General features: G+C 35.9%; 2 protein-coding genes across 2 annotated transcripts in view; one reads left to right on the top strand and one right to left on the bottom strand.

Annotated features, from left to right (window-relative positions):
• RXFP1 (relaxin family peptide receptor 1) overlaps positions 1–23222 on the top strand; it is a 45398-nt gene extending 22176 nt beyond the window's left edge. Inside the window, exons 3-18 of the mRNA XM_021539588.2 lie at positions 6743–6847; positions 7620–7725; positions 8963–9034; positions 10576–10647; positions 11704–11775; positions 12571–12642; positions 13404–13478; positions 13746–13817; positions 14713–14784; positions 15511–15582; positions 15980–16051; positions 17036–17107; positions 17338–17567; positions 18873–19283; positions 19794–20012; positions 22043–23222. Coding sequence (XP_021395263.1) covers positions 6743–6847; positions 7620–7725; positions 8963–9034; positions 10576–10647; positions 11704–11775; positions 12571–12642; positions 13404–13478; positions 13746–13817; positions 14713–14784; positions 15511–15582; positions 15980–16051; positions 17036–17107; positions 17338–17567; positions 18873–19283; positions 19794–20012; positions 22043–22344 — 2096 coding nt within the window. The 3' untranslated portion in view covers positions 22345–23222. The remainder of the gene's footprint in view (positions 1–6742; positions 6848–7619; positions 7726–8962; positions 9035–10575; positions 10648–11703; positions 11776–12570; positions 12643–13403; positions 13479–13745; positions 13818–14712; positions 14785–15510; positions 15583–15979; positions 16052–17035; positions 17108–17337; positions 17568–18872; positions 19284–19793; positions 20013–22042) is intronic.
• Positions 23223–23478: 256 nt separating this feature from the next.
• On the bottom strand, positions 23479–25667 carry C4H4orf46 (chromosome 4 C4orf46 homolog). The gene is made up of 2 exons (XM_021539571.2): positions 25500–25667; positions 23479–25407 (listed from the first exon to the last, which is right to left on the bottom strand). The coding sequence occupies exons 1-2, from the start codon at positions 25659–25661 to the stop codon at positions 25252–25254; spliced, it is 318 nt and encodes a 105-aa protein (XP_021395246.1). The 5' UTR covers positions 25662–25667; the 3' UTR covers positions 23479–25251.
• Between the last annotated feature and the right edge of the window lie 24 nt (positions 25668–25691).

Below are 25691 nucleotides of genomic sequence, written 5' to 3'. Positions count from 1 at the left end.
GTAAATTGCAGTGAGGGTTACCTCCAGTTTCTTGTTTCAAAACCACCCATCAACTGTCACATTTAGTTTGGGGAAAATATAGAAACAAAATCAGAACTCAAAATGATCTGGGCTTTCCTCTGGGCTTTACGTCCAACCTGGCCAATTTGAAAATATTTTATGTGTCTGGAAGATTGAGATTAATTCCTATTGCTCTGTCACTAATATAACTAATGCTATGTGTCAGCATCCTGTAGCTGCAGGTTCTGAAAATCCCTTGTATGTAAAGTAATGGTGGATTCATTGCTTTATAAATAATCCTGCTTTCAGATGCAAAACTTTTTCCTAACTTCCATTAGGGTTTGATAGCACATAAACACACAGTTAAAATCTATACAGCTATTGCATTTGGTATGTTCAGTTCTAATTTAAAATGCAAACAGTATGACTGATGTGATATCTTCAGTCACAACATCTGGCTTATGAAGCAAAGCCAATCCCAGTGAGAACTGACTTGGACTGACTCCACTAAAATCATGAGAGACTCCCACTGTCTTCAGTGAGCAAAGAATCATAACTTACCTAAGTTAAGAAACTCATAAAATGCTCATATGTTTTGAAAACCCAATGTTTGTTATCATGTACCAGCCTTCCTCAATAGATCTGGAAAACACTGGAAACACTGTGCTAGCAGTGAGATTTTTTTCCTTTAGATGAAGAAATCTAGGTTCTACAACCTGTCCCAAAAATATCAGGTATAATATACAGTTTCTTTTCATGCAGTTTGTGATATATAGATGTCATAAATAAATGCCTCAATCCTTCTTATTACAAATTTAATTGGTTGGGGAAGTACAGTTTATTCTTCATTAAAATTAGTGTTACTGCCATATCACACTACTGAATAGCTCTTATGGTCCATCTCAGAACTGGTTGTTAACATAGACTCTTCATTTATTACTAATTAATCTCTAGAGGAAGTCTTTATGTGCAAGTAACACAAATAAAAGTCCCACTTAGAATAAAAAGTATTTTAACATAAGTATTGTAAAAAATGCAAGCACCAGAAGTCTTATTCATTTCAAAAAAAAAATCACACACATTGGCCCTAATCCCTTGCACCTCTGCAAACCAGACTCTTTTGCCATGAATGGGACATTAAAAACCAGCAACTATTGTTACACATTTGACTACTCTTTTCATACAAGCAATATTAAAAGGAAGAATGGAAGAAAAAAAGTGCTCGTGTTTAATTCTATCTTTTTTTGTTAACAGTATCTTTAATTATGTAGAGCAGTTAATGGAACAAAGTAGCCTGAGCTATTTTGAGAGCACAAGTTTCCTCAGTGTTTAAAACTTTGGCTTCTGGACAATTTTGCTGATAGCTCTGTAAAACTGGTTTTTTGGCAGCTAGGCAATGGTTGCAGTGTGTCTGCATTTGTTTTTTAATCACAGTGTCATAGCCACATTTTTCCAGTCTACTGAAGCAAGAACAGGCATGTAGATTTAATTTGTTTCTGACTCCAGAGGGGTTTTTCACTGGCTAAATGTATTTACTATTGTGTTGCTCTCAGCCCTAAGAGTTCCCTGAACAAAGGACAGTGCTCCACTCCCCAGTTGTAAATTCACTTTTAGACGTTCATCACACACAGAGGTTTCCTAAAGAACTGGGGCAGGGAGTGGCTGTTTGAAGTCTTGCACCTATTTGCCTCTAAAAACATGAACCTCATCTGTTACTGTGTGCCACATGGTCACCAGCTGACTGGCTTGCCTGAAGAAATAAGTTACAACAGACCAGATCTTTTTTTAAAAGGGACCGATAAAAATTAAACAGGATAAACTCACTAACAATCTGTATAATATAATGCTGATTTGTATGTGTTTCTTTGAAGGTCTATAATTGTACACAGAATTATTGCTGTTCTGTAGGTTCATTAAATAATGTTCTATATTTCCATAGCAGAAATCTAAATTTCTATGCAGTATTTCAAAGCATCTATACAAAACATATGTTTTAATATTACAAGATTGCTTATAAGGGATGAAAAATTTAATTTGTGTCACAGCACATTGCAGAAGACCTTGATATTTTCATATTTCAAATTAATACTAGTAATTAATAATGTTATAGTTGTTCTTGTGCTCTCCTGGCATAGCATTTTTACCATCATACCTAAAATACAGGATTTGAATGTATGAAGTGCTATTTAGTTTTGAGCCTAGATAGAAAATTCTGTTTGCGAGGCATAAAGTAAATATTTATAGTATACTCAAATATGTATCAAATACCTGGGAAAACACAGAATTTTCAATCTTCACATGGAAATTTTTTGTATATGGCCAAATTTTATTGTCATTGCCATCCATCCACAGTATATGGCACCAAAACAATAGGATTTACTCTGATGTGCAAGTATTAGCACATGGAATAGCTTTGCTGAAATTTTTAGGATTTTTAATCAGTTTTGCTACTGTGATTTTTAAATCTTGTTGGTAATTAAGAGGAACTTGCATTTCATTAGACTTATGTGTCTCCTGGTCTTCACTGTAGTGGCTTACTGCTGAAGGAACTTTCAAGCAACTAAAGGTTCTATAGATGTATTCATGCTGTTAGATTATTTTAATTTTTAAAATTTAATGTACTTCAAGAAAAGCAGAATATAAAATGAGAAAAATGCATATATATTAAAAATATTGTTATAAAACTAGAAAAATCTATGCACATGTTTCACAGGAATAAAGATCAAACATTAAGAAGATGTTTATCTTCTGGAAAATTTAACCTGCCTGTTTTCTTAAAAGTTGCACTAGCTTAATTAAGTTGCCCTAGAATAATAAAAAACCTTGTGTAAGTATGTAATCTAGTTCATCCAGAGAACTGTAAACCCTATGCAAATTAATTTGTTTCCTGTCTGGTTTACTATGATTGCATTGTCACATATAAACAGACAAGCTGCACAAGATTTCAATTAATCAGAAGTAGAAGACACAGTATATTTGCAGTGACATGCAGAGTGGTGTGGGGTGATTTACCTTTGAATTTATTTGTAAGGTGTCCAGCTCTAAGTTCCTAATTTTTTCTGCTTGGATAGTTAAACTGAGACAGTGAAATTGCATCCCAACTTTGCCCTGCCTCCAGGCACCGCAGCCCTTGGTTTTGTAAAATCTCTGTGTGGTTTTGGTCTTGCTATAAGTTATGAGGCTGTATCAGGATGCCTCAACACTGTGGAAAAAAAAAATTATATTCCTTCATTTGTAAATATTTTTAGAGGAAATGCTTCTTGTCTGTAGGACATGGGTCTTCCTTGCAACAAAAGATAGTTTTGTGAAAAGCCTGAAGTAATTCTTTACAGCCAGAAAAGGTTTATTTGAACAATTGACAAAAAGAAATATATCCACAGGTTATGACCACCAACAGCAAAGGCAAACTCAAAGGGCAACACAGTGTCTCTTTAGAGTGTTTATGCATTTAGATGATTGCATTTCTCTGTATAATACCCATCAAGATGTGGCTGAGAGAAGGGGGAAGTCATATAGATATAGCATCCTCTTCATGAGTTCCATATTAAGTAAGAAATATGTCTTTAATTGAGAAATTATGATACTTTCTTGGATCTGTCACTGAAGTGATTACTCAAATCTGTAGTTTGTCAGGATTAACATGCTCTTTCTCATTCCCATCAGAAGTGGTGATTGGAAACTTTCAGCAAGATAGAATTTATTAATCTGTAGTCAGATAAATCCAGTTTGCCACCACTTATTTCACTTATCCCATGCAGAGGAAGACTTGATGATGCCTTGTTTTCTCTGATCTCTTTTTTTTTTAACAGAACCACATCCAACATAATCTATTTTAGAACTGGCTCAGGGTAAAAATAATTTATCATCTGAGCTGTACTCCCTCAAATTATAGATTTGGGATTTCAAGACCAGTACTATTACCAGTCATTTCTTAAAGTGTTTGGAGATCCTTGCCTTGAAAGAGGTAAAAACAGGCCACAAACCTTCATCTAAACAACCAAAAAGTGATTTACAGTTCTGCCAGTGAGTGTTTCACTAAATGTTCATACTAAACATAGTATTGAACTGAATTCTTTCAGGATTTGACAAAAATCCTGAAAAAAAAAAAAAAAGCTTGGATCAAATAGAGACTGTCCAATGCTTGGGCACAAAGTTTGGCCCAAAACATATATTTCTGGAGGTCAAAGATGTTTAAAAACTTGTTTTATTATATTCAGATATGCCTTTTTATTTCTAGTAGAAAGCATGCCATGAGAAAAGACCATTATTTAAAATTCTCTAAAACTCACTAGAAATACCCAACAGCTGGAATCATTCCAGGACAAAATAACCCATCTTCTCTGTGAATTTTTCCCCTTCTTTTTTATGGGCACCCAAAAATACACAGCTGCCTCTAGACTTCCTCAAAAATGCTGAGGAACTTCCCTTTTGTAACAAACTGCTTCATCATTCCCATTAGTGTTCTCTTTTTCTCTGCAGATGTGAAATCATTGATGGTTACCTCTTGTACATGCTTTGTCACATGATAAGGCATTTTAAAAGTATAAAAATGTAGAATAAAATCTCATATATCCACTTTCTATGAACATAATAACAAATTAGAAAATCCAATAGTATTTTCATATTATATTCCTGACTGTGAAGCATTTATTTGGTATAATTAATACTTCAAGAATAACCTCATTTTTAAACCATTTTCCAAGTTTCTATTTAAAAATCTTAGTTTCTCTGTGTATGTTGAATTCCCACATATTGCTGAGTCCAGTCATACAAATGAAAGTCAATGGATGTGCTCCAGTTAAATATTCATGAATAGTGGTAGAGAAAACCTCATTATAGTCCCATCTACAGGGCAGTAGGTTTTAATGCACTTGCCACTTTACAAAGGGTCTGTTCTCATCACTTCATCATTTACAGATTCCATGCTGCAGGCAGTCCTAAAACTGTTCTTCTTTTGAGCATTTAAAGCAGGAAGGAGCAGGTTGGTCAATACCTTTCATTTTGTCCAAATGCATTAGGCTGCTTCTGAATATTAGCTTAATTACGTAGAATGACAAAACTAATAATGGATCAGAGCATGCAAGGTGCTCTTGAGGAAGATAGTAAAATGTTCTTAAATGTCTTATCGGGTCTGTCTTTTCTCTCACTGGACCAATTCCTGAAGACAGGTACTTAGGTTTGTTTTTAATCTTTCATCTTTTAAATTTATGCATAACAAATAAATAACTAGATGAAGGATAGTTTGCCTGAAGTTACTTAATCTTTCATATTATCATTAATCAGTAAATATAGCACATCTTTTCAGCTTAGACAGCAAAGAGGCAAGCATCTCTCAAAACCAGCTTCATCTGTAGGCAGGTGTCAGGAGATGCTTTCAAGGTCATTTCCTTGCCTGTCTGAGAAAACAACTGAGCTGTAACATGACATGAAAAATGAGAAACCATTTCAGAATGGGAAAATTTGCAAAGTAAATATTTTTATTTCTCCCTGCCTATTTTGAAGCCTATATATATTATAATAACGCTTAGTTAAATATAAAGATTTGTAGAGAAATGTCCATTAGGAATTGTGTTTAAGTATAACTAAACTATTAACTTGTGAAATGGTAGGGGTAAAGACTATTGCCAATACATTATTTCACATTATAAAGGTGAATTATAAATTATCATTTCACATTATAAAGGTGAATCTAAGACTGTAATTACTAACAAAGCAGAGCCATCCTAAGAGTTCTCATAGAAGTGTTGTTTTGCAGTAGATATCCTTAGTGTGCTGCTTTCAATTGTCATTGATGCTTTGGCTCACCAGCTAGGGAGTGCCATCCCAAGGAGCATTTCTGCTACTGCTGCATGTTCATTAAAAGAGATGCTTTAAGAGCTGAAGAGAAGACAGACACAAATTAAGAAAACTAAAGTCAGACTCAAATTAATAAAACTAACATTCCACTCGCAGCTTTTAAAGGCAAGTTCCCTTTCCCTTTCCGGCCTGTTTGGAAAGCAGCTACCTGATCAGTTTACAGGTTTCAGATATACAATAGATTTCCAAGAAACAAGTAACTAAGAGATCTGTAGTTATTTCTAGCACCACTACATCTTGAAATGACCAGTCTTTGGAAGGAACTAAGTACATGTATGCAAAGTACATGTATGCAAACCAAAGGGGTATATGGAATCATGCTTTGTTTAAGATGCATATTAAGTTTAGCATGAACATTCTGACTTGAATATGTTACATCAAGTCCCTTCTTCTCCTGAAAAGCAGTGTTCCTTTGGCCTTCATCTAGATTTTCAGGAAAGAAATTATAGGCTGTGATAGTGCAAGACTTTGTACAAACTAGTCAGAATAATAGTAATAATTTCAACTTTCCTGGACAAAGTGGCAAACCTGTGTGTCTAAGAAAGTATAAAAATATTGTTCCCTCTCATTTTTAGGCATAAATAAACATTTCTGAAGTCACAACTATACTCTTTCAGTGTGACTGTCACAACAAACGTTATTGAAGATATAATAAGATGTTACTTCTATGCAGCTAATATTGTTTTTAGATATGTAAGATTAAGCAGATGTATAAAGATAAGATTCTCTACTGGTGTATGAAATGCTCTGGAATAATGATCTGTATTAATTAGACAAAAATTAATGCAACTAAATTAAGTGAAGACATTTCTACCTTCCATTTCTATTTTAATATCTTCTATTTGTGGTCTGTTTATGTTGTATTTTTTTTTTGTTTTTTTATTAGAGGACAACAATGGATGGTCTCTGCAATTTGATAAACATTATACAAAGGACAAATACAATAAACTGAAATCTCTGTATGCATTTCAGACAAAGACACCTGAGTGCTGTAAGTGATTTCAGATGTTATTTTATTAATGATGATTCCTAGAAAGAAATACAGAGCAAATATATGCTTAGCAGGAAATTTAGTGCTGTTTCATTTATAGTAAAACATAGTTAATATCCCAAAAGAATGAATGCTAATTTGAAGCTAATTTAAATCCATTAAGGCTGATTCATTTTCTGCAAGAGAAGTGTTAAACATACTTTAATTAGCATATGCCAGTTAGGAGGGCAATATAAATGTTTATCTAAATATGCTGATACTGCTGGAGAGACTATAGAACTGACATATATTTCAGAGTGAAATTAAGGTAACATTGCTTCCAGTTCACTTCTTTGTACATCAAATGAAATTTTCAAGCTCCCTCCACTTATGCAGGTCTTTGTACAGATTTCTTGAGTCTGTTGTCTACTATAATGAGCAAAGACTCCCATTTCTGACCCATTTTTATCCATAAAATTGTGCTGCTTCTAGTAATAAGGTTGCTGAATAATCTAAAGGAGTGTTGCAAAAATCACATGCCAGATTCCTGTGTATCATGCCTAAAGGTTCAAGAGCTTTCACAGAGGTAATATAATTGTTTGTGTCCCTTTATATCTATTGTTAGATTCCTCCCAGGTCTAAATCAATTTTGTAAAAACATGTGCATTAATTGTGTTCAAAAGAGACTGCTCTGTCTTTGTGCTCGTTCTTTTATATCATATTTCTTTTCTCCATGTCCCATCACACCTCATATCCCTCCTTTTGCCCTGACCATGTTCTTGCTGTCCTGCAGTGGCTGGTGATGTGCCAGCAGAGTGTACCTGTCAAGGGCTGGAGGTTTTCTGTGATGCTGCCAAATTACGTGCTGTGCCATCAGTCTCTTCAAACATAACCATAATGTAAGTAGAGAAGTAACCTGGTCTGTTGCTCTGTTCAGGTTTGACTGTCAATCCTACAACTTTTTCACAACTACAGCCTTATAATGATCAGCTGATGCTTGGGAAGCACTGTTTCTTTCTGTTGACAAGTACTTTAATATTTTAAGTCAGATTTTCCTTACATAAAAGGAGAGGAAAGAAACTAAGGAACTAAAAAACTGCGTGAACTGATAATTTCATGTTTATAACAGTGACTTGAACTACAAATACTTCAGGATATCTAAGGAAATCTAGAAAAGAAATGCTTCCTTTTAAGACAAAATGCTTAGAACCCGTTTCTTATTCTATGATACTGCCAATATTCCTAGTCTGTGTTCCTGTCAATAAAGTCAATAACCTTGAACTCTGTGGAACTCCCTGCGGGACCAGATCTATTTAGTTCTCATTTGATGTCTGAATACTCTGTTATTTAAAAGGATTTAATTGGTCTGAGTCATCATGCAGATATGTATGTGTAAGCCAAACTTTTTTTAAGAGACCAGAATATGGCTGATGTGCTCTTGAGAAGCACTTTTAGGTGTGGTGAGTAGAGAGAAGCATCCCATGTCCTTACCTGAGGATCTCCCCCATAGATCTGGGTCATGAATCTCCCCTTTTGGTACTGGTCTGTGTTCACATGTGGCTGAAGTTCTCCTTGTTGGGTCCACGTTCAAATACTGCAATATTTCATAACAAAAACTGATGTGGAATGTCAAACATCTATTTAAACTGGCTTCTGGCTCAGGGTTGAAAAAGAATTCAAAAATACTGACTACAGTTTTAGCTGTAGAAAAAGGAGTGAGTTCAGCTGGCTTTCAGGATAAATTTTCTTCTAATCAAACCACATCCTGAAGGAATTTTTATTCCTGACAGGACACTTGAGTGTCTCCAGTGGAGATGGGACATTGGGACGCATGAACTAGGAAATACACTCTATATGCTTTTGAGGTTTGAAATAAATCTGTAGTTTCTATTCAAATCTTTTTCATTCTTTGATTTAACTATTATTTTGCCAGTTTTCCTGGGTAAATGGAGATTTTTTTATTATAATGTATTTTTCTTACTGCTTAGATAGATACAAGCATACAGAAAAACAGCATATTCAGATGGTTTCATGTTGCTCTTGTTATTTAGCAGAGTGAGAGCTGCCCTTATTAAATAACAAAAGTGCTGTAAGAACCTGGGACAGTAGTTTTACTGTATGCATTCATTCCTACAGGTCTCTTCAGAGGAATCTGCTAAGGAAACTTTCTGCTGATGTTTTCAAGAAATACCAAGATCTTAAAAATCTGTAAGGGAGTGCTATAACATAAAATACCTATCTAGTGTCTTAAATATTCATCCTTTCTTTCTCCCATATGTGCACAGAGGGGGCTTAACATTTAAGTACCAAAAGTCTGGTCTGTCTCACCTTTTGGTACCTCATGTGTACCCTGTTTGGCTGAAGTACCTTGATTTGACATCTGTCTTATTGCAAAACTGTAATTTCTGCATATTCAGTGGTTTATGTTTATAGACTGGTTTATACCAGAAAAATACTATTTTTTTTTTTTTTCTGGAGGATGCTACATATACAGTAATATGTCAAATCAAATTAAAGTAAGTTAATTGATTTATTCTGGGAAAAAAGTTTGGAAACTCAAACTTCCCATTATCATGGGAAGCTCATTCCCATGGCACATGGTTTTACTCCTAATTATGTCTGGTACTGATTTAGTAATGCCCAACAAGTCAAATTATTATGGCAATACAATACTGTGTTGTGTTTTCCAGCATGTAACATACGTGCTGTTCAAAAATCATAGCTTTTAACAAGTTTTCTTTATATAGAAGTAGTGAAATAAAAATTAAATGTAGAAGTCTGGAGCAGGGCTTCTATATAACCTACTCAACGTGTTCTTTCATGGGAGCTCTGCTACACTGCAGCACCATCTGGTGTTCTGAAAGTTAAGTCCCATTATGTCCCTTAAATTCCCAAAAGGTAAGTTTTCACTAAAAGAAATAAATCCATACCTATTTATATATGTAGAAAACATTTGTTTCTAATATCAACTTCACACCCTTCTGATAGATAATTTTACATTTTCCAAAAGGTCTTGAGCAGTGTTGAATCTTGAGCAGAAACCCATTTTGTAAAAGCCAGTGTCTGATTTCTTACTGTTTTCTAGCAGGTATGCATCTAGATGCTTCATGAGGTGGAATTTGATTTAAAGGACTTATGTTTAAATATTATTCTGAGACTAATTATAATTCATTAAAATTATTTTCAAAGACTTGACATTTGCAGTTGATTCTTTTCAACTCATTACTTCATCAAAGTAGATAAACCTGGAATTTTAAAAAATATAGTATCTTTACAGGAGATCAATAAGTTTTGCTGTATATTTTTAAATATATTACCTTAAAAATGAAATATTTTGAGAATTCTCTAGTACCACAAAAAATCAAAAATTATTTTAATTTTACATTTACTGTGCAAAGTTTTGGTTGCAGCAGAGATCAGGTCACACAGGTGAGCACTGAACAGTTAGGACCTAATAAAGGAGGTTGCAAACCACCAATCATGGTTCATCTTTGGCAAAGCAAGCATCCATTGGAATGATTTTTCTGATTTTGCTCTTTGTGTGAATTTCTTGAAAAACAACCTTGCAATCTTTCCAGCTATAGCTGTAAAATGGCTATTGTCAAATTCAAGGTGTAATAAATATAACAGCTTCTTTTAAAATATCAAATATGTATTCAGTTTAGTTGATAGATATTAATTGGTTACTTATGTTTGTTTTAACTTCACTTATTTAGAGAATAAATTGTTTTGGGTTTGTATCTTCTTAGGTATCTTCAGAATAATAAAATCAGAGCCATATCTGAACGTGCTTTCAAAGGTTTATACAACTTGACAAAACTGTAAGTATTGCTTTTAGAATACTGAAGTAAAAAGCAGCAGGCAGAAATCCGAGAGTCCCTCTCAGAACCTCTGCCTGATTCCATATGAGGAACATGCAAAGTGGTCCAAAACTTTTAATTCAATGATTGAGTTGAGAAAGCAAAGACAGATTAAGAGGTCCCTGTTCAAGTGTATCTGGCAGGGCAGTACTTTGGAAAGACAAGAGGGCTCCATACTTCGATCCTATTCCCAAAATCCTCAGGATGGAAGAAGGAAGGTAAGGTAGTTACCCTGCAGAAAGCCAGAGAGAATGAAGAAAGAGTAAAAAGAAAGCAGGAGCTTGTGATGGATGAAAATCATTTAACAAAGTGTTTTGGATTGCAAATGCATTCAAAGTAACCAGTATAGGTGATGAAAGGAACCTTTTTTTTTTTCTTTATTTTGCAGCAACTTGTTGAAAGGTGTTTTCCACTTTTAAGGGAAATGCTCAGTGAAAGATACAACACATAAATTGCACTGTTTGGTTCAGGACTTTTACTGCAATCATTTTAGAAGGAAAGTTTTTTTACAAAACTGTACCTCTTATTCTTTCCATCACACAAGTGTGGCTGATTATCTGTTATTACAGCTGCTGTTATTATCTTCCCAGACCATTTATAGTATCCCTCTCCATTCATTTTCAGCTTTTCTTTTTCCATTATTCTGGTATCTACATTTATGACTAATATCCTTAGCAAAGACTGAATGGGATCCTGGAAACTTTCATGGAACAAATCACTCCACAGAAGGAAACTGGGAAGGGTCTGAAATATGACACAGTGAAAATATTTAGTTGGCTGTACTATCTCATGGATAAGACAAAGTGTTGTACATAATTACTCTTAAAATCCTCACTAAAGAGAGCCCTGCCTTGCTCTCAAACAATGGCATGAAAATTACCAAAGTAAAGAAAAAATACTAACAGAACAAGAGTATTCTGGTAAATTATCAAGGAAAAATAACCTAAAAACCCATTTTCATGTGTCTGCTGCTAAATAATTATTCCATTCATTCATCTTTGGTTGGTCTCGTTTTAGATACCTGAGCAACAACAAGATAACAAATTTGGAGCCTTTTGTCTTTGCAGACCTTCACAGACTTGAATGGCTGTATGTTGTTTTCTCTTTTGTATATTTACTCAATAAATAATTAATTTTTATATATAAATATGTTGATTGCTTTCATTTTTGTGCAGAGCATTACTTTACACTAGCTAATAACTAAGGAACTCCTGTTACACTGTGCAAGGTAAAAATCCAATTGGCTTTGCTGAGAGCAGAAAATAGCTCTTGAGCCTTAATGGCTTCAATGATTGATGACTTTTAACTTTAAACAATGTTTATTAGTAATTGCTCATTACAAAAGAATATATTAAATAACCTAGGTACTATAAAACAGTAGACAGATATTTTTTAGGCGGGTCTTTCCTGTAAATAGTGCTTAAAATGTCCAGACAATATTTCGTACACTGAAATATTGGCTCATTACTGCTTTTCAGAGAGATTTTGAATAAGTTATTAAAAATAATCAAATAATATGTGTTACATTCGTCTGCATGTTTGGGACTGTTGGATTGCCATAGAATATTGTTAGGTTGTGCGACTTTGTTTTTATGGAGAATCTATTCAAAGTGTTTTGATCAAAGGATTTAAGAGCTTTAAAGGAAAACACTTCTTTCTAAGTTGAAAGAAATTATTTTCTCTAAGTTACATGGGTTTTTTATGAAATTTTTCTGAAAGAAAATTAATATCTTAACCTGCCAAGGAATAGTGTGTTAATTCTTTTAAGTAGTTTGACTGGACTTTTGAAGAAATTCACTACAAATCTTGTTACCTTTTATTATCTCTTCAATTTAAGACTGAAGTAAATTATCAAGCTGATAAATATTTCACTGTAATTTATAGGATAATTGAAAACAACAGGATAAATCGGATCTATCCATTAACATTCTATGGACTCAAATCTCTTATTCTTCTGTAAGTATGAAAGAAGATAAAGAAGGTTTTATTTAATAAAGAACAGAATAGGAAGGGCAAACACATATAAAAAATTTTTAATGCTGAATGTGCTAGCTCACCCCAGAGTGCTGGCAGTACACCTGCAGCTTTTCCTTACCCCAGGCAAAATGTGCTAGAGTGGGAGGATTTTGGCAGCAGTGGACACACAGTGTCTGGAAAAGTATAGGAGAAAGGTGAGGAAAATGATGAAAGGTGTCACTGAGAGGGCAGGGTCAAGGCAGCTGCAGCACTGGGTTCCAGGTGTCCTCCAGAGCCAGGGTGGGACAGGAGGAGTCCCAAAGTCCCTGCCCCTAATAGCAGCCCGACCCCCCTCCCCAAGGCCCTGTCTATGGTGTGCCACTGCACTCTCCAGCATGAAAGATGAGGGACCCTCTTCTCCTGTATCCCAAAGGGAAACCCCCCTCCACATCCCACTGTAGTCAGAATTACATGTTCTGACTGAATAGTAGATTTGTATTGGATTTCCTCCTTTCATTTTAATAGCAGTGAAGTGAACATCTTTCCTTTACCTGGACATTAGCAAGCTAAGGATAAAATACTGCTGCATAGAATGTCACATGGAAAATACATGGAAGTTGAAGAAAATAATACTGCTTTCAAAACTATTCAAGATTGGAATGATTTTTTTTCAGAAGTGCATAAGAGACATGAATTTTTTCTATGATGTAACTGTGCAAATATAACCAGCTGTACTATTCCTCTTTTTTTTTTTTTTTTAGAGAGATGATGAATAATTCTCTTGCACGTTTGCCTGATAAACCTCTGTGCCAGTACATGCCAAGATTAAACTGGCTGTAAGTCTACCTTATTTCACTGGAAAAATATTATTTTGTTGTCTTTGTATGGCACTTCTACCCCACTTTTCCTTATGGGGTGCTGGATCTTGCCAAGTGCCTGCTGGGTCACTGCAGGGCTGATGGCCTGAAGTCATCAATTAAGTGTGCATGTCTGCCTCCCACTCTCTTCCGTATAGTCAAGTTCTGGTAGTGTTTTTCTTCAATTACCTTAAAATAAGTGCCTGAGTTTATTTTCAATGATTGATGGGTTCCTTTATATCCCAGAGACCTTGAAGGCAACCATATCCATCATGTGAAAAATGCCACTTTCATCTCCTGCAGCACTCTAACTGTACTGTAAGTAATTGGATATGCTAGCTAGCCAGAGTAAGATGTACTTATACTGAACAGTCAAGTGATTCATTGCAGCTAATATAAAAGTTTCCTGAGTATTATGGTTATTTATCTCTTGAGGATATTAAATTTAAATGTTTGGTTTGAAATGAGCACCACACCGAATACCCACTGTTTATATTTTACAGCAAAGTTCAGCATTGAAATATATAACAAGACTTCACTGAAGAGATTTTGGCTGATATTAAGATTTAGAAATTTTCATTATTACCTTTGTATTGGAGTCAAAGATCTCATAATGAGAACCAGCAAACATACAAAATACATAGCTTGTTGCTTATTTTGATTGGCTGGAGGGTTGGCTCATCAATTTTAGAATTTTCTCCTAAGTTTCTTCAGTGATGATGTAACCATCTACAGAAAATCCCTTCTACTTTTTGGTAGATCAGTAGACTCCGTGGTGAGTGTCACTTTCAATTTTTATCTCTTCTGCAGTACCCATGTTATTGGCTTTCTAATCTCAGTGGCAGATGAAATAAGGGTGAATGAAAAATTGCACAACCTGTGTCTGAGACATGATTAGGTCACAAGCCTTCCAGCCTTCTTAATCTTCCTCCTGCCCTCAGTTAATTTGCATCAGCCTTCCATGGGTGTGTGTGGTGTGTATGTGTGTATATATATATATATACGCATGCAGAAGTAAATGCATATATAGGCAAAAAAAGTTATTTACTAAATGATAAAATGGCAATCTTCCAGATGCAATTAGCTTGTTAACTGAATTGGGTAAATATTTAAAGATGCAGAGAACAGAGAACTTTTAAAGTTTATAAAAACTTATCTTCAAAATTAAATAGACACCAAGTAGAAGCAACATAAGTTTGTTTTATTCTTTCAGGGTGATGAGACGAAATAAAATCAGCTCCCTAAATGAAAACAGCTTTTCTTCTCTCCAGATGTTAGATGAATTGTGAGTGGATCTCTTATCTGTACAAATCACACAGTTTTGTGATTTATATTAGAAATATTATTCATCATAAATTCTATTTCATATAATATGCCCTGGAGATGGCATCCTTCCTTAGGGTATTTTTCTAAAGATATATTGAACAGGAAAGAAATAATCAATAAAATCTGTATCAATCATATTGGGGCTTTTCTCATATTATGTTCCCTGAATAAAATAATATCAATTATTCTTGTATCACTACAGTCTAGGTGCAGGTGTGCCTTCAGTATCTTTTAGACCAGCTTGACAGTTTTGGAGACCTTTATTCCTCTGTTTTTAGGATTTCTGCACAGTGAAAGTAAGATGAAAGGTAGAAATAAAAACAAAAGTAGAGATATGCAGTTTATCCCATGTGGAAACATTCCCATAATGAAACAATACATTTAATTGATTTGTATCCTTCTACAAGCCAATTAATGTCATTTTACTTTCTTTTTGATGGAAATAAAATAACAATAAATTATGTATCTAATTGTATATCTGAACTAATGAGACAAAGCAAGATCTGATAGGTCTAGTTTCCCACCTTGTTTTAATATCATTATTTTATAGTCCAAATTTCTGATAACCTATGAAATAAATAATACTCTACTTGGCAAATAAAATTGTGTATATTGAAACTGCAAAACTATTCAGTAAAATTACTGTGTGTAGTAAGAACTTACTGTAACCTGTGTGTTTCTGCAGAGATTTGGCTAGCAACAAGATTGAATCACTTCCTTCATATATATTTAAGGAACTAAAGGATCTTTCACAACTGTAAGGATTCTTGTTTATTATTATACATAAATGTATATTACTCCTTTGATATGATGTTTTCAGTCATATGTGTCAGAAAAGACAAGAGCACATTTGTTTGTATGCATCATTTAAGCTCTGTCTAAAAAACACACCAAAAGCAATTTTACATCATTTTCCAGAAAAATTCTGTAAAAGGTGTGCATTTTCATGTCCCAAAAGACATGTTAAAATCCTACCTTTTTCTACATCTTAATAGTACATACAAGATGAGCTATGCTAACTATATCATGCAAAATTAATAATTTCATGGGAACACTTAACTTGATATCAGGATTTAACTTTAAAAGTAGATTGACTTTGCTTTTAGGGCAAGCAGTAAGGAATGTGGACAAAGTTAATTTTATTGTGTTTACAGGAACCTTTCTTACAACCCCATCAAGAAAATACAAATAGACCAGTTTGATTTTCTAATTAAACTCAAATCCCTGTAAGTATCAAGTTTTTATATTTTAGCTATATTTTCTTTGTGATTTTTCACATCTCCTTCAGTAGGACATGATCTAGAATATGTTTTGCAAGAAATTGCCCCTGAAGAGTCTAGGGGCAATTTTGCAGGTGCACACAGCAGCTCTAACTTGAATTCTGCCAGCAGAGGTCCTCCTAAAAATCTGAGATAGTGTAGCAACGATCTTGCAAATCTGAAATTATCCTGCAATAGATTTAAGTACCTCTTCACTGGTCACTTCACCTCGGAAATCCAAATAAGGCTCTCCACAAGGAGAACCAAAGACCCCTGACCAGGTGGACATCTAACCAGAGAATGGGATGGACTGGAAGAATACAGAACCTGAAGTTCTAGAAGAACATCTTACATAGTTAAATTTTATTGATCTCACGCTGCAGGGGGAAAAAATATTGCAGCTCTCATATACAGATATAAAATTTAAAATAGGGAATCTCAGCCATGTGTCAGAAAAAAGCCAGCATTTTTTCTTACATGCTGTGTTCTGTGTCCCAGCTTCCTGCTGGTTTTGACGTAATGAAGACTGAGTTCTTGGGTTGTATTTTTTGTCCAACAAAGCACCCCCTGAGATAAAAGAGAGAAGACGTGTAAAAGTATTACTCCTAGAACAAGTTATTATTTCCCCAGAGATGAAGAAAGAACATCAGTAGAATAGTACTTTGAAAGGGCAACATATTAATCAGACATTCATGAATTCTCATGACTGAAAGCAGCACTTAGAGTTTTCTTCATGAATCTGGAAGAACAGTGAGTTTATTAAAATTATTTGCAATTCCTTTTTGTTCCACTCCTGACTTTTTTGGTCAGGTTTTGAAGGTTTGACAGATTAGATGCAATAAAGTTCTTATCTAGTTTCCTGTAATCATAAAATCACAACTAAATGCTCATAAAATTTGGTTTTTTACTACTGAGTTTCTATGGCCTTTTACTGAGAATGTATTTTTACAGCAGCTTGGAGGGCATTGAAATTGCAAACATCCAGAGGAGAATGTTCAGTCCCCTGAGAAACCTTTCCCACATGTAAGTAGATTATTTTACAAAGTTTGGTTTCTTTGGCTTGAATTTTACAATAACAGAATACTGGATAAATTAAAACAAAGATGTATGAAAAGCACTACATGAGTTGTCGAATTTTGGCTGTTTTTTATTTACTTTTCTTCTTTCATAATATGTTTTCTGAGTAGTTATAGATAGTTTTGATACTCTGACAACCAGTCTAGAATGATCTCTCATCTGTTTCTCACAACCAGATATTTTAAGAAATTCCAGTACTGTGGGTATGCTCCTCACGTGCGCAGCTGCAAACCCAACACAGATGGGATTTCCTCCCTTGAGAATCTTTTAGCTAGCATCATACAGAGAGTGTTTGTCTGGGTTGTATCAGCCATTACCTGCTTTGGAAACATTTTTGTTATCTGCATGAGGCCTTACATAAGATCAGAGAACAAGCTGCACGCCATCTCCATAATGTCTCTCTGCTGTGAGTACTCCATATCTAGAATATCTTTTTAGTCTGCTTGTATTGTGTATGATACTTGTTATTATAGTATAGTAATATATTTCCAGCATTAGATTAACTCTACCTTTGTGACATTGCAAATGAAAACACAAAGTGTTGTGGCTTATATAGTGTTAAGGTCTCATTGAGGTCTCATTAAATGCTATCTTTGGCAGCTGGGACATTCCAAAAGTGTCATGTTTGATTTTCATGCCATGGGAATTCTGTCAAATTCCCACTTTCTTCAGCAAGAAGAAATAATATTCCAATATTTCAAATGCCCAAAAACCTACATTTTAGTATGCATTTCTCAGTAAGTAGTGATTTCTGCGTGTAATTATTGTGCTCAAATATTCTATTCTTTGCACAAACAAAAGGTTATTTATGCAAATATAGAAAATTAATCTATCCTAGCTCCCCAGTATTAGGAATTGGGGTGATAATTTTTATTTTAGTCCTGAAAGCAAGAAAAGTTTATGGATTAACTACTTGACAGTACAGTCACTACACCTCTGAGTCTCTCAATACTGGAGAGTCTATAAGGATTGCACAAATGCAGTTAAATGCATTTTGAGAGGTAGTTGCCAACACTGCATAGAATTATTGCAACATTCTAAATACAGCATATTGGTGATTTTAAAACTTTGTTTTTCCCATAAAACAATCTGAATACTATGCAAAAATTTTACCAAAATACCCATGAAGACTTCAGTTCTGTGTTGACAGGTCATCTCTCCTTACTAGTCTTAGAAGACTATGCAGGTGAGTTTTGAACTAGCATAAGGTGGAAAAAATAAACTTTGAGTCCAGCAGAGATGGCCTACTCAAAGAAAATTATCTTAAGACAAATGTTAATATAGAAATAAATTAAGAAATAAGACCTAAAAGGGTTGCAAGAATATTTCTATAAATATATCTGTATATTTTTCTACTTGCTAAACAATTTTACCAGAGCTTTAAAAATGGAAACAAGTACAAAACATGGACTGTCAGACCAAATGAAAAGGAAAAAAAAAAAAGGAAAAAGTAATATAATTACATAATTACTAAGTAATTACTATAATCAAGTAATTATAATTACTATAGTACTATTCCAGATGTAATATTGATTTTATATTTAATATCTATTTTATATCTATATCTATGTAGATGCTTACTTGTAAGTAGATACTTATATATTTATTTATGTGTGTATGTGTGTGTGTGTGTCTGTTTTGCAATATACATGTACAGAGAGAATGGGAAATTCAGATGTGTAAATAATGATGTTAAGCACTGTGCCCACAGGTGCTGACTGTCTGATGGGAATATATTTATTTGTGATTGGAGCTTTTGATCTTAAATATCGTGGAGAATACAACAAGCACGCTCAGTTGTGGATGGACAGTATTCACTGTCAGTTGGTCGGATCGCTGGCTATTCTGTCTACAGAGGTGTCAGTCTTACTGTTGACTTATCTGACTTTGGAAAAATACATCTGCATAGTTTATCCTTTTAGGTGTTTGAAGCCCAGAAAATGCAGGACAATTTCCATTTTGGTTCTTATCTGGATAATTGGATTTGCTGTTGCTTTTATCCCACTGAGCAATAAGGAATTTTTCAGGAACTACTATGGCACCAATGGAGTCTGTTTTCCTCTTCACTCAGAACAATCAGAAAGTTCAGGAAGTCAAATTTATTCTGTTGTGATTTTCTTAGGTAAGTTGCTTTTCTTCTTTATGTATTACTAGAGCTGCAAAGGAACCAAGCTTTCAGACAATTAAGATAGCTGGGATGTTCACACCTCCTTGGATTTAGATGCTCCAGCAAGCATTTAAAGACTATTTCCAATATAAATGCTTTACTGTATTAGATGTACATATACTTATCTTAAAATGCATGAAGGGATGAGAAAGTAGAAAGAAATTATTGACCATTATGTTCTTGAATTAATAGACTATGTTAGGAAAGTAGAACAATGGTAAGGGCAGAAAAGAACTATTTAATCAGATGGCAGTCTTTTGCCAGTTATCAGTGAATAAAATGAATACTTGAGTAGAGACAAAAATTCAGTCTTCAGATGAGGACAGACTCAGATTTTCTGGCCACTTAATTCCATGGGACTAGCTGTTTAGATGAAATATTCTTCTTTACTACGCAGACTGCAAATAGGTGATGTAGAATTGCCATTATTCTTTTAAGGTATAATTAATTTTAACTTTTAAACAGGTGTAAACTTGGCAGCTTTTATCATCATTGTGTTTTCCTATGGGAGTATGTTCTACAGTGTTCACCAGACAGCTATTATGGCTACTGAAATTCGGAATCATATTAAAAAAGAGATGATCCTTGCTAAACGTTTTTTCTTCATTGTATTTACTGATGCACTATGTTGGATACCTATTTTTATTTTGAAACTCCTTTCTTTACTTCGAGTAGAAATACCAGGTATGTTTTTCTTTTATGAGGCTGTTTCAACGGTGCCTGTATGAAATGTTCCTGCTACTTCAGAAGAAAAATAATTTAATGAAATTAACTATATTGCTGAAATTAACTTCATGTTCTATATCTGTATATATGTACACACAATATAATGAGCTATATACTTTTAAACTCTATTACTATAATAATGAAAGATTAGCAACCTTTGAGTTACATAAAAAACTCCAAAATTCAAATCATTCAAGTCTGTCTGCATATAATATCTATAAAGTGTACAAAATATATTTGAAAGTCAAGGCTAAGTTGCATTGGCTTTTCTCATCTTAGGGCTTTTGCTGGTTCTGTTGCCTAAATGTCTGAAGACAATATCGCGTTTTCTATTTGGATTCAAAAATGTAACTTATTCTGAAATTACTATTTTACAAGCTGATATTTATAGCTCCACTCATTAAGTTACATAAAGATCTGCTTATTTTCTTCATGCTGTGAATATATTCCCATGTTAAAATAGTGTAACCTAAAAGACTAAAATTGCACCTTAATTTTTTCCTTCTCTTTGCAATATCAATAGATGCCAGGAAAAAAGCCTCTTCATGTGGGGCTTGTTAACCCTGTTAGAAAGAACATGTGAGCAAGAACACAACAATCAGCAACAGCAGATTCAGACTCAATGTACAGATGTATGTCACAATATTACATTGGCGAGAAAATGTTTTGGGTCAGACAGTTTTGCCATATGTGCTGACCAGGAGGGTTGGGAGTTGAAATTTTCAAAATTTGGATTTGCATCTCAAATATCTGGAAGTTACACTGATTATGTTAAATATTCATTTATTTCAAATATTTTAAAATTGTTCTTCAAGGGGCTATCAAACCACCTATATTTGAAAGAAAATATCTTGAAAAGTAGAAGCAGGTGTACTATAATTCAAGAAACCTTGAAGAAATCTTGCTGAATCACAGGATGATCTTGGGCTCAGCAAATTAGTGTCCTGTGATAGATGAACCAGATTAACCAGTAATTCCTCAATTAATGAAACTAAAGACACAACAGCTATCTGTCCGAATTGACAAAAATAGTAAACCTCCTTCGATAGTATTTACTTTGTGTTGGCAATACATTGTGACAGTTTTAGAACTAAGCACCTGCTTGTTTCCAAAACTGTAGCCAATGTGATGGGCGTCAACAGAAATGTTTTGATATTGCAACAAAGTTGTAAAAGTGGAGAGGGCTGCAGAGGGGTGTCCCAGAAGGGGAGTCAATTAAGGTTTTCACGCCTCTTGGAACAGTTCTGTAACAATTTTATAAGTCACGCAACACAATGGAGGGCACCTACTGACATCCTTCAGCACGTTAATCCTGTCCCTTCTCCATCTACCCCTCAGGTAACATATCTCCCAAACAGTAAAGGACAAGAAAGGGATGTTGTAAAGAAGCAGACTTACATAGGCAGACAGTGAACACAGAAACTCTTCCCAACAGGAAAAGAAAGAAATTAGGAGGATCTATACAATGCTCTTTTTCAGGGAGAGGAATGAAGAAGTCCTGATGCAGAAGAGAAAACTAGGCTCTGAGGCACCACAGGGAACAAAGGATAGTTTTGCAGGAGGACAGAACATCAGGGGCATCGTTAGGACTGCATGTCATCAGTTCTGGGAAGAGGATGGGGAACAGAGATCACGGGAAGAAATAAGGAGCAAAGCAGAGACAAAAGGTTTTGGGTCAAGAAAAAGGGGCTCAGCCAGAGCAAGAAGTCTCTCAGGGCAAATAGGAAGCTGTGACATAGAAAAGAGGGATACATGGAATTATTGGGAGAATAATAAATGTCAGCTTTTGCAGGGAGTACTGGAAACAGAGAGAGAAGAGGCAATGCAAGTGTAACAGGAAGAAAAGCACCTTTTGTGCCAAGAGTTCAGCCTAAGAGTCCCTCTCTCACCAGCAAGCTGTGCTGCATTGCCATCAAGTGCTTATGCTAACTAAAGAATGCAAACACTGGGATGCATATGACAGCTGCCTCTCTTTTTCCCTCCCTAAGGTACCATAACTTCTTGGGTGGTGATTTTTATACTGCCAATAAATAGTGCTTTGAATCCTCTTCTCTACACTTTGACTACACGACCTTTCAAAGAAATGATTCATCAGGTTTGGCACAACTATAGACAAAGAAGATCCAAAAGAGGTAAAGGCAGCCAGAAACCATATGGTCCATCATTCATTTGGGTAGAGATGTGGCCAATGCATGAAACCACACCTAAAGTTACAAAGCCTGTGCTTTGTACAGACTCTTCTGATGCTTCAGTGACTACGCAGTCAACAAGATTAAATTCATACACGTAATTACGGTTTGAATCCTCACGGTGACATCGGCACTGTTAGCTTCACATCCGTGGGCTTGCTGCTTACAGCCATGAGGAAAATGAAGGAGGTGTGACATCAGGGCCCACGTGAACCACTGCAAGAAGAAGAGGGAGCCATGTGTCTCTTTGCAGGTAGAACTGGCATTTTACCATCTCACAGCTGTACCTGACATTTTGACAATTCATCCTAGATCAGAATGAGAAATCGGGGCTTTTTTGGGGCTTTTTTCTTCCAGAAGCCAAGAGTGTGGAAAAAAAATGAATTGTCATTTGAAACATCTCACCCTGAAAGCAGATTGTTTCAAAATCATCTGTTTATGGGGAAGTGTGTGTGTGTGTATGTGTGTATGTATGTGTATTTTTTTTTCTTCTTGTAAGTTCCCATTTCAACAGTTGATTTTTTTAAGAGTTAATTGATTTTCTCATTAAGAAATGTATTTTCTCCTCAAAGTTTCTGACTATTCAGGCCGCATCATCTCTTAAAAAGTTTTAAGGAGCAATAGCCGTAAGAAAAACATTCAAATCTCATAAAAAGTCAGTTAACTATATTTGTCAAAGCCAAAAAAGTGAAAATTATATTACTTTTATAAATATACAGACTAATTCACTCATGTAAAGGCAATAGTGAAATTGTAATGATAGTTCTGATACAGGTTGGACAAGCCTTGATCAGCCTGGTCTACTGGGAGGTGTCCCTGCCCATGGCAGGGAGAGGCTGGGACTAGATGATCTTTAAGATTCTGATTCAGGCAGAACCAGAACTATGATGAAGAAATAAACAAAAATTAGAGGTTTGTTTTGTTTGGTTGGTTTTTTTCCTAAGTGAGTATCCCCCAGCTTTAACTGGTGGCAGTTTCCCCCGTCTTACTCTGGAAAGACTGGACTGAGTATACCAGCACTTTGCTGCTTCTCTTTTCCTCACTTTTCTTAACAGGCTACCAAAAGTTGCTCACCACAGCTTGCAGACTTCAACAAATTCCAGTCTTAAGATGTATCTCCATGAACAAGGGAGATGGTCAAATAGAAAATTATCAGTCTTAATAGGTGTCACGGCTCACTTTGAGCATGACTGGATGCATTATAGTTAGAGTAATTGAAAGACCGCAGACATTCAGCACTTTTTGAAGCATTATTTTACTTCCCAGAATTACAAGGGTAAAATACAAAATATCCTATCTGAAACAATCCCCTAGAGGCAGTTCCTTCACACATTTTTACTGAAGAGAATGTTTTCTATTATGAATTATTACAGCTTCCCTTCTTCTTTCAGTACCGTATTCAGTCTGATGGCCTAGAAGCCCAAAAAGGTAAAAAAAAGCTCTTTTTTCTGTGTTGATTTGAAACTATTTAAAATTAAGTTAAAAGATACTTACAATGTTTGCACTTAACTTCTTAGCAGTATAAGAAGTAGAATTTTGAAAAAGTGTGGCTCACACTTCAACTGTTTACAGAACTTTGGATTATCTTTGGATTTGAAACTGAAGATTGTTAAGCATCTTGTTTCCACTACTGTATGTTCTATTGAAATAAAGTATTATCTGCTGAACAAAATTACTTCTTTTCCAAGATGTCTAGCAACATTTCGGGTTGTAGGGGTTAAAAACACCTAAGCAAAATCCTGCCACATGGATTATCTTTAGCTAGGACAATTAGAATTCAATTCAATAGAACTTCCTTACTCAGGGGCCATCCCTCTCAAGGACTGCAACTGCCTTTGGTGAGATGTACAACAATCCCCGACCTTGCCATTACCTGGTTTTCACTCCACGTGATTATGGTTATATTCACTGTCACCTTTGTTTCTATCAGTAACACAATAATAGTAGATACTTCATAATTTTTGCAACTTCTTTATTGTTTTGATAAGCAAGCTGCAGTGGGTCTTCCTCAAAGTCCTGTAAGTAAAAACAAGTCATAGCAGAGTCACATTCTCCTGCAGCCTGCCATTGCATCTCAGCATTACTTTTTTTCAGTGCCTGGTAAAGGTACAGGAGTGTCAGGACAGCTATTTATTACAGCTCAGCCATCTTTCAGACCAAAAGGTTCTATTAATTCTAAGCTCTAGACTATCAAACTAGTCACTACTTAAGGCAAAGATAAAAAACAGGACCAAATACTGAAAAAGCTCTGAAGTGCTTCCCCAGCGACAGGAGAGAATACATGTCACAGATTCTATTCTAACTAATAGAAGCTTTTACTTAGAGATCAAAATAATTCATCCTATCAGTAAACAATGCTGCTAAACTTCTACCCTGCAGATATATATTGTCCATGATAAGGCACTTTATTACAACAAAAGGTAGGGTAAAATTGTTTGCAGTAATAAAACATCTTGCAAAAAAGAATCTGCAGCTTTATTGACATACATTGTAATACTGCTAAAAATAGTAAAGTTTGGGATATAGAATTTTTCTACAGCTCATAAATAAGCCACAACTTGCCGCATTATCCCATACTCAACATAAAGAAAAAGTGTGTGTAACAAAAAACTGAAGTTGATTGAAGTTTTTCTGGGGTTGGCCGGGTTTCTGCTGGTGACAGCTCTTAAAAAGGAAGGCTGACAATCCTTTATCACTTCCCTACAAGTAATGAGTTCTGAACGTAACACACATACTTTGTATCTACCACACTAACACGAAAGAGATAAAAATGAGAGAATAAGATCGCTTGAGCTTCAACGAAGAATCTAAAAGTCAAAACTGATTCCCTAAACGAAGTTTTTTTTTTCTTCGGTAGACTAACATAAAACGTCCATACGAGAGCCCCCAAGTATTTGTGAAAGAGGTCGGGGGGAACACAAAACTCCACGTGAGGTCCCCAAGGCAGCGGCCGCGAGGAGCCCCGCCGCAGCGCGGGCCGGGCGGGCGGCTCGGCGGGCAGGGCCGCGTCAGCCGCTGGGCTTCAGGGACTCGTAGCCCTCCCTCAGCAGGTCCCGCCACGTCCTGAGGAACCGGGCGTTCTCCGAGCACCTCGTGGCCAGCTCCTCCACCTGGGCCGACACGGCCGACGTCGCCTCCAGGATCTTCGCCAGCGAGAAGGCGGCCTGGAGGGACGGCAGAGAGGTTGGGGGTCGCCGGCGCCCGGCAGCCCCCCCGAGGGGCCCGAGCCCGCCCGAGGGCAGCGCGCCGCACTCACATCGCCGATCTGCAGCTCCACCTCCTCCAGCAGCTCCCGCGTGTCGCCGCCGGGCAGCTCCGGCGGCCGCGACCCCTCGCTCCCGCCGCGCACCCTGCGGGGCTGGGCGCCGGGCGAGCCCTCGGGCACCGCCGCGGGCGGCAGCGGCCCCGCCTCGGCCATGTCCCGCTCGGCGCTCCCGCCGAGCGCCGC

Source organism: Lonchura striata, chromosome 4, assembly GCF_046129695.1.
Source record: "Lonchura striata isolate bLonStr1 chromosome 4, bLonStr1.mat, whole genome shotgun sequence".
NCBI classification, from domain to species: Eukaryota; Metazoa; Chordata; class Aves; order Passeriformes; family Estrildidae; genus Lonchura; species Lonchura striata.
The sequence above is the reverse complement of the archived record's forward strand: the minus strand, read 5'-3'. Positions and strand labels throughout refer to the sequence as shown.